General features: G+C 44.8%; 2 protein-coding genes across 2 annotated transcripts in view; both read right to left on the bottom strand.

Annotated features, from left to right (window-relative positions):
• DHX40 (DEAH-box helicase 40) overlaps nt 1-9,572 on the bottom strand; it is a 92,184-nt gene extending 82,612 nt beyond the window's left edge. Inside the window, exon 1 of the mRNA XM_056865030.1 lies at nt 9,455-9,572. Coding sequence (XP_056721008.1) covers nt 9,455-9,572 — 118 coding nt within the window. The remainder of the gene's footprint in view (nt 1-9,454) is intronic.
• Nucleotides 9,573-16,346: 6,774 nt separating this feature from the next.
• The window catches only part of YPEL2 (yippee like 2), a 50,649-nt gene continuing 41,262 nt past the window's right edge, over nt 16,347-25,733 (bottom strand). Inside the window, exons 5-7 of the mRNA XM_056865029.1 lie at nt 23,825-23,868; nt 22,289-22,397; nt 16,347-16,480 (exon numbers count right to left, since the gene is read on the bottom strand). Coding sequence (XP_056721007.1) covers nt 16,391-16,480; nt 22,289-22,397; nt 23,825-23,868 — 243 coding nt within the window. The 3' untranslated portion in view covers nt 16,347-16,390. The remainder of the gene's footprint in view (nt 16,481-22,288; nt 22,398-23,824; nt 23,869-25,733) is intronic.

The following is a 25,733-nucleotide window of genomic DNA, read 5'->3' as shown; positions in this document are numbered from 1 at the left end:
TGGCTCCGCCCCAAAAACCTCCCACCGGTGGAGAGGGGGGGGCCTGGCAACCACACTTACAGGGCAGGGTGCCCTCTGAGTGATCTCTCTGCTGCAGCTGTTTTTTTTTTTTTTTGCAAGGCATACAATCTCGCTCTGCCCATCGGCCTGGGGAAAGAATAGCCCAGTGTGCTATTTATACCTTGAAGCCTACATGGTGAACAGAAATAGCCCCAGGAACATTCACTGCCAAGCGACAGACACGATTAAAACGTTTGCTATCGTCGGAAGAGAAGCCGCACATGCAATTCCCAGAATCCACACGATCCCCCCCCTCCCCAGACCCACCCAATTCAACTTCTCCTTTCCTCACCCTCTCTCCGACACCCTTAAGAGTTGATTAGCAGATTGGCCAGGATTGAATGGCCTGTGACATGGGAGACAGATGTCGAATCAATCCATGCAGACATGACATTAAGGCTATTAGCCTGGTTTGTGTTGCAAGATGCTCAAGTGAGAGACGGGGCTGGAATTTGACGTGCCTGTTCCCTCCCCAGCCATCACACCCTCTGAAAAATGTGTTTTCGCAATTAGGCTCTCCATGGGCTCCAAGGACACTTAGGGTTGCCCGATGGACCTCAATTCTGAACCGAAACCCAAAAGCCTTTTTTTCATTTACAATTTGAGCCTGCCTCCTCTCTTGGAATTAGGGTGGTGGAGTTGCACGGCTAGCACATTGAGTAAGAGGAGATCCAAACAATTTTTACCAAAATAAAAATGGGCAAAACTGTATTTTCGTTTTATCTTTGAACTTCTGATCTCACCTGAAGAAGAGGAAGGAGAGCTGGTTTTTATACCCTAATCTTCTCTGCCTGTAAGGAGTCTCAAACTGGTTTACAATTGCCTTCCCTTCCTCTCCCCACATCAGACATTTTGTGAGGCAGGTGAGAGAGTTCGGAGAGAACCGTGACTAGCCCAAGGCTTCCTGTGTAGGAGTGGGGAATCAATAGGGTTGCCACCCTCCAAGTACTAGCTGGAGATCTCCTGCTATTACAGCTGATCTCCAGCCGATAGAGATCAGTTCACCTGGAGAAAATGGCCGCTTTGGCAATTGGACTCTATGGCATTGAAGTCTCTCCCCTCCCCAAACCCCACCCTCCTCTGGCTCCACCCAAAAAACCTCCCACTGGTGGCGAAGAGGGACCTGGCAACCCTAGGAATCAAACCCAGTTCTCCAGATCAGAGTCTGCCATTCATGTGGAGGAGTGGGGAATCAAATCTGGTTCACCAGATTAGAGTGCGCCGCTCATGTGAAGGAAGGAGTGAGGGAGCTGTTGCTCAGTGGTAGAGCATCTGCTTGGCATGCAGAAGGTCCCAGGTTCCATCCCCAGCATCTCCAGTTAAAGCACTGGTTCCCAACCAGGGGTCCATGGACCCCCAGGGGTCCGCGAGAACTAAATTAAGGTCTGCAAAACAAAGTTATAAACCCATAATAAATTAATATTTTCAATTAAAAGTTCTCTATTGTAAAATATATATATTCAAATATAATTATAAGTTTAATGTTTAACTAACAGTTATGATTAAAGTTTATTTTCAAATTCCCGGAATTTTTATTTTGAACCTTGGGGTCCCTGCCCCAAACAAAAAAGTCCTAGTGGTCCCTGGTCGAAAAAAGGTTGGGAACCACTGAGTTAAAGGGACAAGGCAAGTTGGTGATGGGAAAAACCTCTGCTTGAGACCCTGGAGAGCTGCTGCCAGTCTGAGTAGACAATCCTGACTTTGATGGATCAAGGGTCTGATTCAGTATAAGGCAGCTTCATGTGTTCCCATGTTATGAATTTTGGGGAAGGGCAGTAGCTCAGTGGTAGAGCCTCTGCCTGGCATGCAGAAGGTCCCAGGTTCAATCCCTGGCATCTCCAGCTAAAAGGATTAGGCAAGTAGGTGATGTGAAAGACCTCGGCCTGAGACCCTGCAGAGCCACTGCCGGTCTGAGTAGAGAATACTGACTTTGATGGACCAAGGGTCTGGTTCAGTAGAAGGCAGCTTCATGTGTGTTCATGGGTGAGTGGGGAATCAAACCCAGTTCTCCAGATTAGAGTCTGCCACTCATGTGGAGGAGTGAGGAATCAAACCTGGTTCTCCAGAGTAGAGTCCAGTGCTCCTAACCACTACACCACGCTGGCTCTCAGCTGGGCACAGACTAGGCATTCTGTGGGTTGTACATGGGTTGTACACGGTTTGTTGTAACAACACCCACAATGGCAGGGAATGAAGGATTTTACCTTCATGCATTTGTGACAAGGTCACAGACTCCCAAAAAGACGAGCGTGTATTAAACTATGACATGGACACAGTGCCAGAGACATAACACATGCCCATACAAGACCTCCAGAAAATACGTACATGAGTGCCAATATGATATACAAGCTAAAGTGTCAAGCTAGGATCTGGGAGATCTGTGTTAAAAATATGCCCTCTGCCACAAAGTTCCCAGGATAATCTTGGGCCAACTATTCTCTCTCACAGGGTTGTTGTAAGGATAAAACTGGTCTTATCCAGCAGGGCTCTTCTTATGTTGGAAGATTGGACAGTCCCTAGGTTTAGTTTATAAATATAATTTATTTTTAAGGCTTTTAATTTTGAAATGTTTGATGCTTGGTGACTAACTTTGGGAGGAAAGGTAGCATAGAAATGTTTTAAGTAAATAAACGGTTTGCAGAAATGCAGCAGAAGCCATCTTAGCAATTTCAGGTTTGGATCAGTGGGTCTGCAAATTTTGATTTTATAAATGTTTATCGCCTGTGAGAGACCTGCTGAACCAGGAGACAGAACCGGCAGGATGCAGCAGGTATAGGCAGAGACTCCCGTGGAAGAAGGATAAATAAATATAGCTGGCCTTTAAAACAAGCCGTTTCTCCATCCTCACCCCAGTTAGCAGCATTATATCAGCAGGGAGAGAAGGAGAAAGTCGGAGACTGCAGGGTGCAGTTTATTGTGGCTTGGAGGGATGACTCATTGCAAGCTACAGACCCATAAAAGAAGCTCCTTCTGCTTCATGTCAGAGGAAATTGCTCTGTATGTTCAAAATCACCGCCAGTGAAAAAAGTACAAATCATAAACGCAGCTGGCAGCTTCCTCCTAAAGCAGTGGTTCCCAACCTTTTTTTGACCAGGGACCACTAGGACTTTTTTGTTCGGTGCAGGGACCCCAAAGTACAAAATAAAAATTCTGAGAATTTGAAAATAAACTTTAATCATAACTGTTAGTTAAACATTAAACTTAGAATAATATTTGAATATATTTTTTTATAATAGAGAACTTTTAATTGAAAATATTAATTTATTATGGGTTTATAACTTTGTTTCGCGGACCTTAATTTAGTTCTCGCGGACCCCTGGGGGTCCACGGACCCCCGGTTGGGAACCAGTGTCCTAAAGAGAAGTAGGCTCTAGTCTGTCCATGCGCTAAGGGCCAAAGTACACAATACACCTGACACGTCTGGTTGCCAACTCTGGGTTGGGAAATACCTGGAGCTTTTGGAGGTGGAGTCTGAGGAGGGCGGGGTTTGGAGAGGGGCGGGACATCAATGCCATAAAGCTCAGTTGCCAAAGAGGCCATTTTCTGCAGGGGGACTGGTTTCTATTGCCTGGAGATCAGTTGTAATAGACGGAGCGCTCCAGCCACCACCCGGAGGTTGGCAACCAGTTTGATCATAAAAAATGCACAAAAAATACTACATCAATATGAATCTCGATTCATGTATCTTTTCCAGACTTTAGCACCCCAAGGTCTGAATACAGATATGGATTTGTCTTGTTTTCTGTAAAGTTTTCTGTAAAAACGTTTTATAAGGGTTTCTTAGTAAAAATAGTAAAAATAACATACAAAGTATACAAAAATACCTATTTAATTTTATTGGTTATATATTAAAGAATTATAAATACATAAGGCTATGTTTTTAAGTGAATTACCGTTTACAAAATCATTAGGATTTCATATGGACATTTCCCCTTTAAGAAAACACAGACCCAAATCTCCACAGCTGTGTTGAGAATAGCATATTTACCGAGTAAAGCCTGTATTCAAGGCGTCTTTGAACTTTACTAGAGACATGCACGGTTTGGAATTTTAGTCTTTTTCGCTATAGGAGTTTTAGCATTGATTATTAATAGTTTAACATTGATAACATATTTATGTGATCTTTTTATGCATGCAACTTGCATTTTTAGGCTGATGAAGCCTCTTTTGGTGAAACGCAAAAGAATACCTGGGACTTGCGTACCTTCTGCGTGGTCCTGAACAACATCTCTGCTAAGGGCCCCACCAGACGCTTTATATTACCCTTTTAAGGGATTCTTATCGGCTCCAACATTACAGGTGAAACTAAGGGTATTGACTGAGCACTTGATGTTTGTCAAGTCCATAAACGATCTACTCCACCCCGTACTTATAGGATTCGAAAGCTATATTATCGAACTTATAAAAGCGTGCTGTGGGACCTATTTTGTATATATTTGTAAATAATAGTTTGTGATACTTTGGTTCAGTGCCGCTTGTTTGTTTGTACATTGTTTGCATGTTCTTAGTTAGGTATTTCCTATTTTCTTGTCACTTCTATATTATTACACTTTGTGTTTGCCACAAAATATTTTGTGTGCTGTTTTTTTATTATTATTATTGAAGACCACCCGGAGGTTGGCAGCCCTAATGAAATGTCTAGGATCACAGGTGTGCAACTGGACTCGCAGTCAGATGTACATTGGGAGAACTCATTCTAAAAAGCCCTAATTCACTCAGCACTGAAAAGGGGGAGGATAAACTTCCTGTTTCCTTCCCACTGCACCTTTTTTTTCCCCTGTTTCTTGACTTGACAAACAGCCTGGACTTTTTTTTTTTTTTAATCTGAAGGCTTTTATTTCTGCTTTTTTATGTTTTTGTATCTTGAACCTGGCCTCATTATACCTTCCCTTTCTTTCCACTCCCTCTTACCTCTTCTTCCCCTTTTTTCCTGAGTGTGCTTCCCTACCCCCATGTCTATACGTCTTGATCCCCCCCATAGGCTGAATGATATCAATCATAGGCACTAATGTACAGCCGCCATCCCATAATATCCCCCTTAAGGTGGAGTGGGTGCCATCTGTATAGGATTTATTAGTTAGTATATTTTTAGGTTTTTATCTGGTTTTAACTTGTACGGTATTTATATTTTGTATACCTATATGCTGTTAGCTGATGGGAAGAAAATAGATTCCTTTGAAATGTGGTGTTGGAGGGGAGTGTTACGGATTCTGTGGACTGCCAAAAAAACAAATCAGTGGGTTATAGATCAAATCAGGCCTGAACTGACCCTAGAAGCTAAAATGACTAAACTGAGGCTGTCGTATTTTGGTCACGTCATGAGACGACAAGAGTCACTGGAAAAGACAGTCATGCTAGGAAAAGTTGAGGGCAGCAGGAAAAGAGGAAGACCCAACAAGAGATGGATTGACTCAATAAAGGAAGCCACAGCCTTCAATTGGCAAGATCTGAGCAAGGCTGTCAAAGATAGGACATTTTGGAGGACTTTCATTCATAGGGTCGCCATGAGTCGGAAGCGACTTGACGGCACTTAACACACACACACATGTTGTTAGCTGCCTTGAGCCCGGTTTGCCAGGGGAGGGTGGAGTAAAAATATTATTATTATTATTACTGTGATACTAATGTTTTAGTGTATTTATGACTATTGTAAACTGCCTGAACAATTCTTAGGGAGGTGGTATAATTTAAAAACATTTAGAAGGCACTGCTTAGCAGCACTTATTTTTTCCTAACCATAAGGTCTTAAAAAAAAAAAAATGAAAACGACTATTCTCTGCTGAATTCAAAGCACATTCTTCAGTGGCACAGAACTGAGACTTTAAGAACGTTTTTGCAGATACTTATGTGCGCAAGAACCATGTAAAACAGTGTATGTGGGTGAACCAGTATGCTCCCCCCCCCCACAAATAGGCCACAATCTATTTCTTCTTCAACACTTGTATAGGTGTTAAGAAATGTTTAACACCTATACAAGTGATGAGGAGGATACAGATTGTGGCCTGTTGTGGGGTGGGTGGGACATACTAGTCCTCTAGCATCCACAGGGGAGTGTTTAGGGCATGCTCCATCTTCCCTCTTTTGGCCACATGACGAAGGAGTCCCCCAAAGGTGAAACCTCATATGAGGGTACCTTCTGTCCCCATGGAAGCAGCAACAGGCCTCTAGCACCCAAGGAAGCCATCCTTACCCCTGCTCTCATGGAAACACAAAAGACATGAGCAGGACAAAAAACATTCTCAGCTGGCTGAGAAATATCAGGGAGATGTAGTGATTCAGCTTTGGGGATGTCATGAGGCTGAAGCAGGGTGGCCAACCTCCAGGTAACTAGCTGGAGATCTCCTGCTATTACAACTGATCTCCAGCCGATAGAGATCAGTTCACCTGGAGAAAACCGGAAGGGCTGTGGTTGCGTTGGTGCGCGCGTGCACACTCTTAAAACACAAAAGCCTCCCGCCGGAGGAAAAGAGGGACCTGGCAACCCTAATTTCTTGGCTTTGAATATTTTCTTTTGGTCTCCGCTGTGGTTTTTGAATTGTTGTGCTGCTACAGCAAAGGGAAGCACATTGGGGGTTTGAACGAAATGCAACATTTGCCTTTGAAGGTGCTGATGCACTGGTAAACAAAGGGTAAAAACGCCTGGTCACTTTATCCTCCTTTAATCCCTGTTTCAGCCAGGATTCAGCCAGGATCGAACACATGCCTTTCACCTAATGTGCGTTCGATCCTGGCTAAAACAGGGATTAAAGGAGGCTAAAGCGACCGTGGGTTTTCGCCCAAAGAGAGAGGGGGAAGGAGCTGGCGGGGATGTGATAGCTGCCATTTCCTCCAGGAGGAAGTGATCTCAGCAGTTGGGAAATCAGTTGTAATTCTGGGAGACATCTGGGCCCCCACCTGGAGGTTGGTAACCCTACAGTCTTGGGACCTTGCTTACATTTGTTTTCAACTTGTCTGCCACCACCTTGGACAAAAAAAAATCTATTGAACACAAATACAATAATCAGCTTTTCTCTTTTTGCAGTCAAGTCAGAGGTGGTTTACCATCGCCCGCCTTCACATCACGTTCCTTGGAATGTTGCTTGGAAGTCGCCCATCCAAATACTAACCAGGGCCAACCCTGCTTAGCTTCCAAGATCTGACAAGATAAGGCTAGTCTGGGGCTATCCAGGTCAGGGCACCCTACAGAGTTGCCGTAAGTCAGCTGTGACTTGATGGCACACACAAAAAATCTACACAGATCTATCATACAATAAAATGTTTTACATTTGCATTCCTAGCAAAACAGGAATTGTGCCTTTAAGTATCCCTTTATTCCTCTGAGCACAGAGAAGGGGTCACTGGGGGAGTGGGGGGGGGCGGTAGCTGTAAATTTCCTGCATCATGCTGGGGGTCAGACTAGATGACCCTTGAGTTCCCTTCAAGCTCTATGTTTCTACCAAGACAGAAAAGCAGAGCCATGGATTTTTTTTTTTAATATTTGAAAACCTTTTATTTTTCTTTTAAATGAGCACCAACACGTCGTAAATAGGACAAACAATGCTTCCTTCTTCTAATACTGAAGTACTATGTACAATATACAAATACAAGGACCAAGCCGAAGACGAATTCAGAAATAAACCCCAAACAGTTAACATTTATTACTGAGGCAAAACGACCTGAAGAATATGCCCCCCCAAATTAAAATAAAACAAACCCAAGAAATAAGTATAGACAGTTTTGTAAACACAGGAGCGTCAATTTGACAGGCTGGTTTTGGAAATAACGTCTCTTCATTTAGGGAAAGCGCTAAGGTGCCACTGTACCTTACCCATAATGCTATTCCGCTCACATTTTAGTGTGCAATTTTTTTTTAATTTTAAAGTTAAAAACCGTTTATTTTCTCCTCCTTTGATCGGTTTCCAGCACTCTCACTCACTCACTCTCCTTGAAAACCAGCACGCCGTTATTATTCCAAAATGTTCCATTCCCTAGGCCTCTCTCAACAAAGAAATCCAATTCTTCGGTGACTCAGTATTACATCCCTTCTGCCAAGGACGGACTCAGACTGAAAGATGAACGAGGCGATGAAATGCATGTTGAATGCATTATCATCTCAATTAGGACACTCACACGGAAAATGTCTAGTTGATCTCCGCAAAGAAGCAACATATTTCATTCTGAAAACGTGTTGTCTTGTTAAAAAAAACACACACACACGGGTGCACCAGAAAAGGGGGGGAGGTTAGAAGAGTGTGCCATATCGATCAGAACCACAAACGGTTCCCTGTTCGGCAAAAACAAGCGTTCATCTATTTTTTGTTGTTGGTCCACTCAAAGATCTACAGAAATAGCCACACTGGAAGGGGGACACACCACGCTGAACAAACAACAGAGGCCATTCGTTGACACAGATGTGAACACTTCACCCGAATCTAGACCAGTGATTCCCAACCTTTTTTTGACCAGGGACCACTAGGACTCTTTTGTTCGGTGCCGGGACCCCAGGGTTCAGAATAAAAATTCCAAAAGTCTGAAAATAAACTTTAATCGTAACTGTTAAACATTAAACTTAGAATAATATTTGAATATATATCTTTTATAATAGAGAACTTTTAATTGAAAATATTAATTTATTATGGGTTTATAACTTTGTTTCGCGGACCTTAATTTAGTCCAGGGGTCCGCAGACCCCCGGTTGGGAACCAGTGATCTAGACCAAAAGCTTCTGCAGTGTGAAGGGAAAGTTGGGACAGAACGGCATCTTTCCCCCAGCCTTTTGAAAGAAGCAGACCGGCTCGCTGAACCCTCACAGGTGAAGAACCTCTCAGCGCTTCATCTCCCTGCTAGCAAAAGCATCACCTGAAAAAGTTCAGCCTCCCTGGCTCTGGTTAAAGGCACAGAAGGCAGCCCCGGGAAAATGAAGGTGCCTACTCTCGATAGATTCGACTTCCTCCTCACCCCCAAGCCCTCATGCCTACAAGTTCAGACGCACCTGCATGGCTAGCAAAAGGGCAGCAAATGGCTTCTGCAGATGGAAGTGCAGGGAGAACCTGCGTTTGTCAAGCTGTTTGTCCTGCTAGGCTGCCAAAGAGACAGAAATCCATTCTAAATACTTGGAGCTGCGCAAAATTACGCTGCCGTACGTGGCATCTTGGTAGCACTAAGGCAGTCATACTGGCAATCTGTCTTCAGGCCTGTTGCTGCCAGGCTACCTGGGCTCAGTTCTGACCCACACAAACAGCTTTGGTACCTGGCACAATTCATGCCGCCGCATCAGCCTGAGCATTCCAATGCGTTAATGTGCAACGGGCTATTTTGAAGAGTCATCGGTCAGTTCAGGTAGGAGTGTTTGGGGCCTGGTTGTATGCTCACCAGATCCACCCCGACAAAATTAACACAGGAGACGACAGCTAACAGATATCAGCCACAGCACTCTCCAGGACCTCTGGCATAACAAAGACACCAAAGACGGTGGATCTTGCCGTGGAAAGATCCCACGACTGCAGACACTCGTACAGACGGAGGTTCCTCATGAGCTCTGAAGCAACTCATTGCAAATGGGCTGCCTTGATTCTTTGGCCTGGTTTGGAGGAAACTCTATGCATGTAAATAAAGACAGCAAACACATTTGGGACCAGAGGCAAAGAAAATCAAAATGCACTGCCCCCTTTCCCCCAACTGTGACGAAGATAAAACAAAAAAAAATAAATAATTGATAATTAGCAATTTCCAAATCTAAACAATCCACAAGGGACCTGCTGACATACCATGAGAAATAATTAAATCTGTGCACCCAAAGAGGTAACCCATTGCTTTACTGCTCTGGCTTCATCTCTTTCCAATCCGCCTCCACTGGAGGCAGCTAATTCTGCCTTATGTTTGCACTGGGTATGACTGAGTGCCCCAGTCCTTTCTGATGAGGCAGAAAATTACCCAGGCTCAGACCGCACGGCATGAGTCACTGGTTCATCTTGCCTCTTTCCAATCAGAAGAGTCCAGAACAGCAATTCATGCAGAGACGCATCAGATGGGCTCCTCTGAGGTCAGATACTATTATAGACTCTAAAAGTAAAAGTTCTCAGGTGCACGAGTGATGAGTGCATCTAATTTGAAACTCCGGAAAAACCAATCAATGAGGCTCCACCTATCAAAACTTTGGGGAAACACTGCTTTAACGGTAACTCTAAATCTGCCACCCCTATGAAATGGTACTGCCAACGCTGTGTGCATAATGGTATACATGGGAGGGATTCCACTCAACTCAGTCACTGAGTATAAATGTTCATGTGTATGTTTCACATACTCAGAGGTTCGACTGAACTGGACCTTTGCAATGAATGAAGTTGCTACACCTACAACTTGCACTTTGGGGGGCCCAGTGCAGGCAAACATGAAAACTGCACAGCATTAGGAATGACCCAGAATCCCCCAACCTATTCAGGGGGTTGAGAGTCTACTTCAGAAGAAAACAAGGTAGACATTGGCCTACAATGTCAGACCAGCCAGTTAAGAACGGGGTTCTCTCAAGAGTTCAGATGACAGTCCCAGCGAGAATACCAAGAAACTGGCTACAGTTTTGCAGTGGATCAGGGGTCCCGGAGGAATCCCCTTGATAACCTCCCAGCATGATCCAGACAAGTGGGCGAGGTCTGAGGCAGAGACTAAGGGGGCACCACAGATGTGTGGGGATTGGCTTCTTGGAAGAAAGCAGACGTTCGCTGCCAATCCAGCAGTTTCATCACAATTCAGGCCCTTTCGGCTATCATCGGGTGAAGCCGGTGGCGTTTAAACCTTTGGTTGGAAACTAGAAGTTTCTCTTCCTAAACAGTGTGCCATGTTTTTCTTGAGGACGCTCCTATTCATTGCCTATCTGGAGCTCAAGCTCATAACAGTTTTTTTAAAAAGTGCAGCATATAAATCATATTCTCTTTGAAGTCAATGGCCAATCTATTATTGATCCTAAAAAGGACACCTAAAACCTCTTGACTGGTTTTCAAAGGTTTTGTTGTTGCGGTACCTGCAGAACGCCCTCACATTTTTTTGACCCATCATGCCTCTAAGAAGCTCAGGGCAGCATACATGGGTTTTACCCCCTTTCTGTCCTCACAACAACCCTGCGAGGTAGGTTAGGCGGAAAGATGAGAACTTACCCAAGGCTACCCAGCAAGCTCAGGGGCTGCACCGGAGTTTAAATCCACATCTCCTTCACTGAAGTGCAACACCGTGCCCATTATATCCCACCGACATGTTTTCAAAGATTCTGTTAGCAGCCATGACGTCGAAAATCTCTGTTAAGTACGCCAAGAGCCTCCAGATGGAACAACTCCGAGAGACGGGGACTTAAAGGACGAAAGGCACACGGTCGGCAAGAGCATCATGCAAATTAGCAGCATAGGCTAAGCTTTGAATGGAGCTTACTGTGAACGTCAGGAACAACCCCTATGTACCCCAAAATGCAAGCCCCCCCCAGTTATACTTGAGTGTACGTGTCTACATTAAAAATGCAAATGACCCCATGTTCTTTGAAGTTATTCATACCGTGAAAACTTAAACCTTGGTCCCATGGATGCTCATGGGGGGGGGGGTTGTTTCAATGGTTATGACTCCCCCTCCCCATTCTGGATTACAGTTACTTGTGATTTCAGAAGCTACAGCAAACCACCTTCTGGAATCAAGCCAATTATTAAATTTTTGACAATGGAGAGATAAAAAAAAAACACAATTTTTCCCTGCTAGATGCACCGTGATGTCATTTCCTCCCTCCCGCCACATTCCTGACAACCCAGGAAATCGCCAAATCGTTTCCCTTTAAATAGCTTGCAACGGATAAAGAGGGGGAAAGAGTATAATTTAAAACGGTCACACAAAAAGGTTCTCAGGGGAGCTGAGACAAAAAAAGCACCAAATATATTATTTTAATTAAATATTATTTACAAAAAAAGAGGATATTTCACAGGATAATGCTTAGTATGGTCTGCATATATTATCATCTGAATAATTTTATTTAATACATAGATCCCCCTGACTCAATTAGGTACTCCAAAAGAGGAAAGAAGTGGGGAAAAATAAGCCTACCAATTTCTGCTACACATGAGGATTAGGAGCCGGGGCCTCCGGTTGTGATACTGGTCCCACTGTCCTGTTGTAAAATCACTGGGAACGGAGGTGATTTGTATATCCACCCCAAGTTTGTAAAATGTATTTGTTCTACTCCTCAGGAGCTGCTTTGGCCACAATCTCTGGGATGGGGCTGCGGCTCCATCCTGGAGGAAATCTCCCCAAGCATCCCCTGGTCAGACCAAGACAGCATTTTAAGAAATCCAGTGTAAGGGACCGTGTTATTTGGTTGTCCTGTAAGCAGACAGGCTGCATTGCCAAGATGGTTTCAGAGGCTAGCCGTGTTATTCTGCAGTAGGACAACTGGATTCGAGTCCAGCAGTGCCTCAGAGACCAGCTGGGTATCAGCTTTTGAGAGTCAAAGTCTATGACCAAGGGAGCTTTGACTCTCGAAAGCTTATACCCCGAAAATCTGGCTGGTCTCATGGGCACTACTGGACTCGAATCTAGCTGTTTTGCATGAAGCGAGCGGTTTGCCGTGTGATCCTCAAAGCAGGTGAGTGGCAATCCTGAACCCTTGGACTTCTAAAGAACCGTCCCTTAACTCTCTTTAGGGTTGCTGCTACCTCAATCCATTACAGTGACATTGGTGAACGCCAATTCCATTACAAACACGCATCCCAAGAGCAGGCGAGCCAGCGGTGGGTCCAAGCATCATTAAGAAGCACTTGCGGTTTCAGTACATAGAGGGGAGGACAGGCGGTTAAAATTTCAACAGAGCGGGAAGACAGAAGCGCTTCGATATCTCTGGCCCGCAGGATTACGAACGCATATTGCTTTCGGGTGGGGGGGGGATGATCCTTTTAGGTGTGGAAGAGACAGAGATGGCAGTTGATAGCTCAAGGCTTAAACCCCGGATGCAGGATCTCAAAGCCCTCTTGGTCCCAAGGAAGAGCAAAAGCAGCACAGCAGAGGCCTCCTGCGCCAATCAGTGGATGGGATCCGTTCTGCTAATGGCAGTGTTTCCCAGGCGCAAGGAGTCTTGCGCCAGTGGAAAAGTCTCCTACCCCGGAGAAGAGCTCTGCATTTGGCAGAACAGAGTCACAGCATCTAACCCACGGACTTCTGGATATCACCAACGGGCAGGCCTACGTCCCAAAACAGCGCTGAGTGGTCTGTACAGAATCCTTGTGTGAACTATGCATGCTGACAACAGGAGGCTAGAATCATCCAAATACCAACTTTCTGGTTGGCCACACTTTGGGGAGGGGACTTGGGTGAACACAGAAGTCAATAATTCCATGCTTGCTGGTGCTATTATCCCTCATCGCCACCTTGGAAGCAATGGTCTTGACTCATTAAATCCTGTTAAACACCACACACCATGAAATTCCATGACCAAGTAGTGGTGGAGAGGCAGGATTTTGACTTGTGAGCTTCAGCATGCTATCTGTTAACTTCCTCCTCCACTTTTTAGAATTTTCCAATCTGCTTGTTTTGCTGCTAACCTGAGCAACTATCTTCTCTGCGGGAACAGAAATCCCACCACTGGGTAGGGTTGCCAGGTCCTGCCTGGCAGGGGAGGACTGACTGGTGATATACCGGTAATATCCCCCTGGTGGTGGGGACTTGATGGTGGGGCGAGACCTACACCGGCAACGCAATGGCATCGCCAGCAACGCTGCTTCTGGCATGCGCCAGAACGGACATCACCACGTCGCCAGCAACGTGCTGATGTCACTTCCGCTTGGCTGATCAGTGGCAAGGAATCCCCCGCCCGGCAAGGGTTTGGCAGCCCAGCCACTGGCCCGCAACAACAATTAAGACCAAACCAACACTTCCAGAGGGAGCCAAGAGCCGGCTGTCTCCCTCCTCTTGTCCCTGTTGGACATGCAATCTCTTTCTGGCCACCGGAATTGCGGTGGATCTGCCAAGAAAGATTTGAAATCTATGTGAAAGATTTCCACCAGCAAGTAAGTAGATGAAACAGAGGTGGAGGGAAAAATGGGGGACGACGACAAAGAATTCATTCAAATGGATGTAGATACATCCCGTTAACACACCGGAGGTTGGGCTGCTTTGTGCGGAACCGAGAATCGCTGAGTAGTTGATAAGCAGAAGCAAAAAAACCCAGCACTCATCCCTTGGATCACCCTGGCTCCTTCAGACCTTAAAATCTGACCCGACGGTGGTCTGCAAACAGACTGGATGGGTTAAAAAAGGGCTGCCCAATACAGAACACCCAGTTGTCCAAAACGCAGTTGCCGCAAGCTCTATAGGGAGAGAGCGCTACAGGAATTTCCCAACACCGAGTTGGCAACCCCACACCCTACCCCTTCCCAACTTGGGGGGGGGGGGACAGGAATGGCAAAACTGCAGCCAGAAAAGGCCAGTCAAAACATGTGGACTCTCGCACTCAGCTTCCTGGGGAAAAAATGATGATCTGGATAGCAGAAATGCTGGTGAGCTACAAAGGGATTGCGGTGGCCGGTGGCAATTTGGGTGGTCTGCTCGAGTATTCATTATTTTTTAAAATCGCACCTCCCGGTAACATGATGGTTTTATTTAAATATATATATATATATTACAGAACAACCTTCTCCTGTTCTGAGTCATGATCCATTATGATTGTTATTACATTTTTAAAATGTCCCCAGAGTAGAAAAAGAGGAAACAAGACCCTTTAGAGTAGCTGTCCAAGGGCTCAGTAGGGCCATAGCACAGCACTCAAGCCACCTACTCTCTCATTATGCCGGTCAAACACTCGTCCTCCTGTGCAAGCAGAGAGTCAGGCAAAGGGCTCTAGAGGGGCCCTTCTGGTTCCGTGTGAACAGCAAAGAGGCCCTGGCAGAGATTTTCTCCTGGTGGGCTCTACCAACCAAGTCCCTGGGACAGGCCAAACACACAGGATATCAGAATGAGCAGCTGGGGGTATTTAGAGGGAGATACTCTGCCGTTCACACTGGGGGAGGGGAGATGTTCATGAGCCCTTTGCATTTGCAACTTAGTGAGCGGAGCCACTACAGGCAAGACCCTGCAGCCCTCCCTCGGTTCCTAGTGTGGTTCCCCCTACCACCACTACTAAAACTGAACTGCTGATCAGAGAGTTAACACAGTTAGGCTTTGAAATATATTTTTCTCCCCACCACAGGCCACATTCCCCCACGGCCCCATTTGCGTTGTAACCATCAGCAGGATTTGAAAACCAGCACAGATGCGGTTCGCGGTAAAAGTCTGCACAACTGGTCACAAGGTTCTTTTTCCGTATGCAGTAATGGCGGAATTACTGGACCCCGAAGCACTCAAGAGTGCCAAAATGTTCCCAAAGTAGGGAGAAGGGCCCACAAAAATGGCCTCATCCTTTTATCTGCACCCCTAAAAGTATGCCACTTTGACAGGACTCGGCAACTCCTTTGCATGTTTCAACACTGGCCTCTCCTGGTACCCAGAATGGGTTTGCATCTCCAGAAACAGCAATTGGGTGGGACCAGCAGTTTGGATTTGCAAGAACAGCATTCTCCAGGCCCTTCCACTGGGAAACGAAGATGAGGATACAACAGAGCAGAGCTGTGAGATCCTCAGAGGCCTTAAGCCTTCCCTCGCAAGACAATTAGTACAAAGGGGGGGGGGGAATCCCAAATTAACTCAAGAGGGATAAGCCTAGCAGGGAGATTTGGGGCGACACCCGGTGCATTCTGCCGGCTGAATTTTTTGGAGCAGCAGTTTTGAGATGGAGAGAGAAAACAGCCATGAGGTATATTTTGACAGTCCGTACGTTTCAAGTCATGGTCGACCAAGGTTTAAGCTAAAAGTACAAAGGGCAACCGGAGCCCCTGTTCACCACCATCCTGCCTCGCCTTCTAACCCGCAGGATGGGACCCTTGGACAAGAATGCTCCCCCCTCCCGCACACACACCAAATCCCACCTTCAGTTCGTGTCAAGACTTCGGCTGTGAAATGGTTACGGGCACTGGGTTTGAGCCTTTTTTTAAAAAAAAAAGGAAAATAAAAAGAAACACCAATGCCAGCACGGGAAAAGGAAGAGAGAGGAAGGGAATTGGAAGTTCAACTCGCAAAAAGATACAAAGCAAAGAGACAGAGGTTTCGAGGCCGGCCACTGGCGAGGATGGAGGCGGAGGGGGCAGGGTGTGTCTCAAGGCAGCTGCCAGACCGCCCCAAATGCATGGAACCAAGCGTTGTTGTTTTTTCACACAGTCACTCTTCTCAGTCTTGGAGATAATGTTCAGTCAGATGGCATTCTCTCTCGACTTACGGGCATGCTTCTGCTCTCGGTTCAATCCCAGCCGTTATCCTTGATCATATGAGCTAATTCAATGATGTATTTGCCTTCTTTATACTTTTGACTGCTTTCAAATGCATGTTCCTAAAAACGCACACACATAAAAAAAGAAAATTAAGATGGCAGCATTAAGAAAGGGCTGTGGAACGCAGGGCTACACAGTCACTGGTTTGGGGGGCTTAACTAGGACAATACATGGAGGATGGGTCCATCAGAGTGCATTCCTGAGGGGGGGGACAAACCGCGGCAGCCAGGACAGCGCAGCTGAGAAGCCTCCTCAGAGGCTTCCCAGCTGACATGGAGGGGGGGGAAGCCTTTTTCCCCGATAAAAGTGGTGCAGGACCGCCAGTGTCCCGGCATTCCCAGGGCGAACGGGATGCTGGCATGGGGACTCGTGCCAGGAGGACCGTGCTGCCACTGAGGGCCAGGAGGGCCAGTGTAAGAGGTCCCATGCTGGTGTCCATGCCGGTCTGCACGGCACAAGTGGCACGGACGCCGGCATAGGGGTCACGCCGTCTCCTAAAGCAATTCGGCCCCCTGCCAGAGGAATGGGTTGGTAGTGACTAAATGGAATCTCCTTGTTCATATGCAGTGTACCTCTGAATATTAGTCGCTCAGAAGAAACAAAGGGAGGTATCAGCCACAGCTGAGGTCTGCATGGAAAGATCCTTAGCTCTAAATGTGTAGGGATTGGTGTCAGTTGCACACTGGGGAAGCAAAAGGCATTCTGTACATGCCTAGAGATATTTTTTATTATAAAGAATTTCAAATCTTTCTTTTAATTTTTTTTTAAAAAAATATTAGATTTCAGTAGAAATAATTCCAGTTTAAAAGACAGACTCATAATCAATAATGTAACATATAACCAATAATGCAACATAAATTATTTCAGAAAGAGGGGGGAATAGTCCTCAGGATTCCCTATCTCTCAATAGTGAAAAAAAAGAAATGGTTCAAATATGGATGCAAGTATCTCTTAACATAAAATTCAAAATATATACACTTCGAACAAATCTGTGTGATTTTTAGTTTTGTGGCACTGCTGCAGTCTCCTTTTTTATTCTATGTATTATAATGTTTACGGTGGGCTGTTTTATTAACTCCCTTAAGCGCTTTTATCACACTGTTGGTTGCATGTCTGCATTAAACTACTGTCGCTGAGTTCTTTGCAAGTTGTGTAATCCGTAAAATAGAATATAAAGTAAATAAATAACATAATCATCATCCCCTTTATATGGCTTTTATCGCACCATTATTAAACTGGGTGACAGAAACCAGGCAGTCTATAAAAGATTTAAAAAGATTAAAATAGCATTAGCTATAGCATTATCTAGAGGCACGTACGAGCTGTTCACTTATCCTTGATGCAGCTAACAGGCATCGGGCTACTTGTAGAGTAATAAAAGAATTTTTATCCGACAAAAGAAACACCATTAGCTGCTGGTCTGAAAAGCTCTGAAAAGCTCTGAGCGTTAGACAGCAGGAGTCTAATAAAAACATTCCTCTGTCTCAGATAAAACTTACAGTGCAATAATACAGCGTTCTCACGTGTCCAACCTATTCAGTTATTCTCATCTCCATTTCCTCGTTAAGAAATAGCAACTTGGACAATCTGGGACCTGAGCTCGGGTCTCCTGCAATCAGTCCCAATGCTCCATCCCAAAATTGCTAATACTGTTTTCCCAAAAAGCCACACTGCGGCTGAATGCAGGAGTCCCCGATTGTCCAAGTTGCTATTTCTCACCGAGGAAAACAGAGATGAGAATAACTGAATAGGCTGGACACAGAAGAACGCTGTAGAAATCAGTTCTAGAATGGCTCATTTTCTTTTTCTTTTCTGCAGAACTGAAATATACTTGCGCTACAGGTCCTTTTTGAAAAAGCTGTGCATTGCAACAGAAAATAAACTTATGAAGACTAGCTTTTGTTCAGGTAGCTAGGGTAAAGTGGTTAAAATCATGGGTAGTAAACGATGAAAAGGAACCTGATATTAAAATTGAACAAGATTTTGTTAAATTTCCGCTAAATAAATGGCCATGGGTAAAAAAAGAAAAAATGATAGGAATTTTTTTATAATAAAGATAATAACTGCATTAATACCATTCTAAAACAATGGGATGTATTAAGAGAGAAACTAGCCCCAGATATTTCCCCACTGTCTTCCTTCCTTTGGAACATCTTAGCCGAGAATCCAGAATTCCAACTCCCTCGCAGAATAAAGACAGATAAACAGAATGATTATCATTATTGGATTAAAAATAATAATCATTTAGAACCTCCAGAAAAATTTTTAGATAAGAAAGAAGTTAATATTACCTTTATAGAATATTTACAAATGAAAAAGTATTGGAATAATTTAAAAGAAAAAGAATTAACTGAAATAAGAGAAAAATCTGAGTTTGAGAAATTAATGCTTCAAGATAAAGTTTCAACTTCAAAAATATATGCAATTTTAGTAAAAGAAAATTAGGCTATATATTACATTAGGCTATAGGGACAAATGGAACATTTATTTAGATAAACCATTGAACGATCAAGAATGGGAATATATTTTTTCAAAGGGATTGGATTTCTCAGTTAACTTGCAAATAAGAGAAAATCTAATTGTATATATGCGGCATTTAACTCCAATTAGAATAAGTAAAATCTACAAATCAAGGAACGATAGTTGCTGGTACTGCGATAAAAAACAAGCAGATTTCATTCTAGTGAAATATCTGTCTGTTGGAATGGAGATTGATATCCCATGTAAACCTGAGATACTTTTGTTAAATTTAGCCCCTAACCTAACAAAAGATAAACGATGTTTGGGGTTACACATGATAACTGCTGCTAGAATGACTTTTGCCGGATATTGGAAACAAAAAACGACTCCAAAGATAGAGGAATGGTTGGTTAAAGTAAAAGAAATATATGTATTAATTAAGTTAACAAATTATCAGAAAAATGGTGATACAATGGACCTAGACGAGCTATGGTTAACGAACTGTAAATAAAATGGAAAATCTTATAATCAAGGGTGGGAAAGGACAACTTTCTGCGATGACAGTCTAGCTATTCTATAAAGGACAACCATGAAGCTGTAATATAGAAATTCAGGGTGTGTTTTCTTACGTTTCTTACGTTTACATATACATATATATATAGTATTTTAAATTATGAAGACTGCTATATGTTTTTCTTTGTTGTTGTTAATTTTATTGAATAAATATTAAAAAAGACTAACCTTTGTTCTGAACCAAAGGTATTTCAGAAACATAATGCTATTGTTTAAAGGACTGAAGAGGTCATGCATTGCCTGTATGAATTTCCCAGTTCCCTTTTTTGCAACAGGATCAGATTCGTGGATCTATTCCAAGAGCTCACATGAGCTCTCTGTTACCCCCCTGCTCACCAATCAGCCAACCCAGCGCCCGGCTTTGCAGAAGCAGGTGACAACCTCGGGCAAACCCATTCCCCTAACCCCAAAGATGTTTCAGCCCCCTGCCAGAAGTTAAGTATTCAGATGATTAAAGACATCTTAGCCAACTAATAGGGTTGCCAGGTCCCTTTTTGCCACCGGTGGGAGGTTTTGGGGGCGGAGCCTGAGGAGGGCAGGGTTTGGGGGGAGGACTTCAATGCCATAGAGTCCAATTGCCAAAGCAGTCATTTTCTCCAGGGGAACTGATCTCTTGTAATAGCAGGAGATCTCCAGTTGTAATAGCAGGAGGTTGGCAACCCTACCAGCTAGTCAGGCAAGTTAATAGTTTTACTTTGAACACCTGTCTTGGCCACCTTTAATAACCCTTTCAGGTGTGGACGTCACTGTTTGTCCCACTGATTAAAAAGAGCAGAAACAGTTACAAATATCCATTGAACCAGCCATTTCTTGTCCAGACCCTTAGAGATGCCTGTTTGTTTTATTCCATTAATTGGAAAGCAAAGACATCATTGCAAGAGGTAATTAAGTGCCAGATTAATGGGGTGGGGGGAGGTCACCTTTTGAAATTGATCAAAAGGATTTAATTAATTAATCTAACTGACTGGCTAAAAGCGGCAGCCCTGCGTCTACGCTTCTCTGTAAGACAGGCAGGCACATTTAGGGACATGGTGTGGTCAGAATGCAAACAAATCTCCATAGACTTCTTCCCAGATTCCCTTTTAAAGCACTGACTTCAACTAATTGTGGCTCATAAATGGTCTTAAGAAGGTGGGGGAGGAATCAGAGATTGCCCAGTGCGGCGTAAGCAGACAAAGTGTTGGACTTGGGAGCAGGGAGATCTACGTTTGCAACTCATTTCGCCACAAAGCATACTTCACAGGATCACAAGACTATGTGAATCACACAGGATCACCCTATGGATGGACCAAGACCCTTCACAGGATCACAGGACTATGTGGGCCACGGATTCCTCCTGGAAGAAGGCGCACACAAATGACGAAGATGCTTTATCAAGGGTCTAACTCTTGATAAAGCATCTTCGTCATTTGTGAGCGCCTTCTTCCAGGAGGAATCCGTGGCCCACATAGTCCTGTGATCCTGTGAAGGGTCTTGGTCCATCCATAGGGTTGCCATCTCCTGCTATTACAACTGATCCCCAGCTGATAGAGATCAGTTCACCTGGAGAAAATGGCCGCTTTGGCCATTGGACTCTATGGCACTGAGGTCCCTCCCCTCCCCAAACCCCGCCCTCCCCATGCTCCACCCCAAAAATCTCCAGGTATTTCCCAACCTGGAGCTGGCATCCCTATCCATCCAGGGCATGACTGGCAGGGGCTCTCCAGGGCCTCAAGCACTGAAAGACTGCTCCCCACGCATCAGGGAGTTTCCCCCCCTGGAAATACCAGGGACTAAACCTTCGACGTGAAGAGCAAATGCTCTGCCACTCAGCCATACCCTCTCTTCCAAGATTGCTTCTTCAACCACTAGCCAGTATGGTATAGTGATTAAGAGAGGTGGTTTGGAGCGGCGGACTCTAAGCTGGAGAACTGGGTTTGATTCCCCACTCCTCCACATGAGTGGCGGAGGCTAATCTGGTGAGCCGGGTTGGTTTCCCCACTCCTCCACATGAAGCCAGCTGGGTGCCCTTGGGCTAGTCACACACTCTCAGCCTCACCTACCTCACAGGGAAGGTGGTTATAAGCCGGTTTGATTCTTCCTTAAGTGGTAGAGAAAGTCAGCATACAAAAAAACAGCTCTTCTTCTCCTCTACTGATCTGTCTCGCAACACATATTGACAGGGAGCCCTAGGTGTATATAAAAGCAGGGTCCCTGTATGCACAGTGGGGAGAGCGTGTTAGGCCAAGAGGCCTGGCTAGTGGTCAGCGTGCACGGAGCATGCACTCAAAAAAACATGCCCCAGAATCCTCTGCACTGAGCAACTACGCCATGGTAAAGGCATACTCAGCAGACAAGTTGACAGGAAAAGAGTTTCCTGAAGGTTTTCTGGGGGGGAAAGTCTGAACGCTATTATTCTTAGTCACTTTTTTTTTGGGCAACGTAAATGGGCAGCTGTTTCTCACTTTTAGGGAGAACCAAGAAATATATTCTAAGAACAGGCCTTTCTGACTAATGTATTTGACACTTTCATTCCTCATTCTTCCAAAGTTTGCAGAGAGATGCACATACTTCTCCCATTTTATCATCACAACAGCCCTGTGTGGTAGGCTAGGCTGAGGGATTTGAATTCACATCTCCCCGGTTTTCACTTCTCTTTATGGAGGTATCACAATTATTTCTTTTTAAAAATATTGAAAACGTTTACATTCCATCTAAGCGTTAGTGCTCTTTAGCCAGTTCAAAAACGGTTTTCCATCACTTGGACGAGGAGAGAAAATGAGATCTAGCCCTAGCCCCTTCCCAGCTACCCCCCCGGGGGGTGGGGAACAAAACAAGAAAATGTGGATACTCACGTATTTCCAGCCCAGCGTGGTTTTGCAGTTTTCACAGTAAATGTCGGCAACCGCATGTAGACCTGTTAGCAGAACCCGTTCCTCTGCAGGGCCGCAACCCACATTAACTCTGCAAATTAGCAGGATTTGGGGGGGGGGGGAGATAAGAAAGAGGCGACTTAGTTCCAAAGGGATATTTGCAGATCTACAAAAAAGTACAAAAGCAAAATGGCCAAGCACCTTCCCTATGAGGACAGGCTAAAGAGTTTGGGGCTTTTTAGATGGGAAAAAAGGACAACTGTGGGAGGAGGGGGAGAAACACGAGAGCTTTGTAAAATGATGAATAGTGTGGTGAAACTGGAGATTATTTTTCTTCTGCTCCCTAATACTGGAACTTTGAAAGGGGAGTGTATCTAAGAAAGTAGATAGTTGACCCAAGACAGGCTACAGTAAGTTCTTTACCCAAGACACAAATTACCCAATAGAACTAATTGCCGCAAGATGGGGTGATAGAATGTAACTTTAAAAGGGGATTAGACAAACTCTTGGGGGAAAAGTCTATTGATGAATGACTATGAGCCCTAATGGCTAAGTAGAACCGCCAGGCTCAGAGGCAGTGTACCTCCACATTCAAGGGATGACTTTGGCTTCTACGTCCTACTTGCAGATCTTCGAGGAGTACCTACATAGCCACTGTGGGACTAAGGCCTTTTTATCTGATCCAGAGGGGAAGTCAGGCTTCCAGATCTCATTCCCATGGCAATCTCAACACTATACTCATCAGAAAACTGTTCTTGAATTTTATCATATGCTCCAAAGTCCATCTGATTAAGTGTACATGCATCTTTGAATACGAGCATGTCTAAGTATCAGGATACTTTGGACTATACAGGTGCCATGTTTTTGGCTTTCTAGCCTAATAATTTTGATTGCCCATGAATACTGATAGTGAATCCCCAGCAATTTGATCTCAGGGGTTTTATCAGTAAATCTGGAAGCCGTGCTCCAGTATCAGGTATGGGGATGGGTACAGTGCAGCATTTTATGTATTCAGTTGCTCTGTTTTTCTCCAGGGTATTCCCAGGGCTTGCATACATGGAGAAAGGGCACCAAGACAGGAGAATATGAGCCCTCATTTTTTAAAAATCAAGATTCTAGTCCATAAGACTGCAAGTAAAAATAATATTACTGACAGTTGAAAGCATATGGGCAACAGTTGGTGAAGTCAGAGGACAAACTACACAAGATTTCCATTGCACCGGGGGTGGGGGGGTCAGTTTCAGTATCCAGAATTGGCTACTTGCACTTCCTCCCTCACAAGGAGAATTTGAAACTATTATTTTGCATAAAACGTGTAAAGTGAGTTTTACTTGGCAACATTTATCCAGGTTGGAGAACACGGTATTTCACGTCAAGTAACTTGAGCTCTGGAATTGCACTGGTTTGGAAGGAAAGGGGAAAGGCAGGAAATGCACAACCCCACAACCTTGGTAACGGAAAAGCTACCGAGACGTTTTACCAAAAAAAACCCAAAACCACCAAAAAACACACACTCACACTGAATTGAAGAGGTACGCCCGCCCTTGGCTTCCTTGGAAAGACTGCAAGGCAAGCAAAAAATAAAAATAAAAAAAATCAGTAAGGCTGGTACCATAGAACACCACCTGGTCCAAAAAGATTCAATACAGTCCCCGGATACTGCTGGCCACGACTTTAGCGCTGCAGGTAGCAGGCTTTGGGGGGGGGGGGGTTAGCAAGGCGCATGCAGGCCAGGCCCCCTATTAATTCTCTCTCCCTTTTGACCTCCTTGTTCCACGCAAAGTGAGACCGGCAATACTGTCGGGTGGGTGACGGGTCCTTTGCTAGCCGGGGGTGGGGGCGGAAATGCCCCACCTTGTTGCCCTTTGGAGACAGCCCTGAAGCGAATAATTCTGGAAACCAACAAGAGCGTTCGAGGCCCGCAGTCGGTAGAACAGAGGATGCACTAAGGATAGGGTTGCCAGCCTCCAGGTAATTGCACAGGAGTCTTCAAGTACAAAAGTATCAAAATGCTTATTGGTGTGTTTAAACATATAACATTTACAGAACACAGTGGGATACATAAACATAAATCTTAGAGAATATATACAATATATACACGTGTAAGTTTGATGCAGTCTCTATGCAATTCAATTCAAATTGGTGTTGAAATCTTCTGGGTATATCTCTCTTAATTGATCTTCAACAAGTCCATGAATGCTACAATATTCCCCCAAAGATGCCTTTTTTTGGGGGGGGAAAGATGGGGGAACGGCCGTTTCAGATTCTTTTCTTCAGCCCCATTTAAAGTTCCATTTTCAGTTATGAAATAATCAATCATATATCACACACAGTATTCAGTTCCACGTAGGATACTCTTCAAAGTGTAGCCGAATCGGCATCTTTTGGGGAATATTGTACCATCCATGGACTTGTTGAAGTGTATATATTGTATATATTCTCTAAGATTTATGTGTATGTATCCCACTGTGTTCTGTAGATGTTATATGTTTAAACACCAATAAGCATTTTGATACTTTTGTACTTGAAGACTCCTGTGCAATTTTTCCTAACCTATGGTACTAGCACGGAGGTGCCTGTTTTTGGATTGCAGCCTCCAGGTAATAGCTGGAGATCTCCTGCTATTACAACTAATCTCCAGGCGATAAGAGATCAGTTCCCCTGGAGAAAAGGGCCGCTTTGGCAATTGGACTTTATGGCATTGAAGTCCCTCTCCTCCCCCAAACCCCAAAAACTGTGGCGAAGAGGGACCTGGCAACCCTAGCCAAGGAGAACATCAGAAGAAGGTGGGAATGGAGGAGGGGAAGACCTGGGCAGGGTACGAAGAGAAAACCAAGAAAGAGGGTTAAAGCTTGGTTAAAGAGGAGAGAGGCTCCTCAGTTGCACCAGGTAGTTGAGCGGGAAGAAAAACTGGCCGCCGGCTTTTTTGCAGTGCTTGGGACACACCTTACCCGTGCCGTGCACATGCCAGACTTCCCGACCTTTTTATACAGAACTTGCCCCGAAAAGAAACTCAGGAGCCTCCCAAAAGGTCGGGACACCTCCTCCTTCCTGAAAATTCAGCTCACCCATGTCACCCACACCTGTGTCACCCAAAGGGTTGCCAACCTCCAGGTTCTAGCAGGAGATCTCCTGCTGTTACAACTGTTCTCCAGCCGATAGAGATCAGTTCCCCTGGAGAACATGGCCGCTTTGGCAATTGGACTCTATGGCAATGAAGTCCCTCCCCAAACCCCGCCCTCCTCAGGCTCCACCCCAAAAAAACCCCACCGGTAGCAAAGAGGGACCTGGCAACCCTACAGCTGCCAGACACCTTTTGAGCTCTCGCCGGCTCCCCAACAAAACCCCACCTTGTTTTAAGGGCCAGGGTTCCAGATTTGTAAAACCAACTCTGCAATACTCAGATGCAGGAGTGAAGAAGGACCTA

Source organism: Euleptes europaea, chromosome 19 (assembly GCF_029931775.1).
Source record: "Euleptes europaea isolate rEulEur1 chromosome 19, rEulEur1.hap1, whole genome shotgun sequence".
Lineage (NCBI taxonomy): Eukaryota > Metazoa > Chordata > Lepidosauria > Squamata > Sphaerodactylidae > Euleptes > Euleptes europaea.
This window is presented reverse-complemented; position numbering and strand designations above follow the sequence as displayed.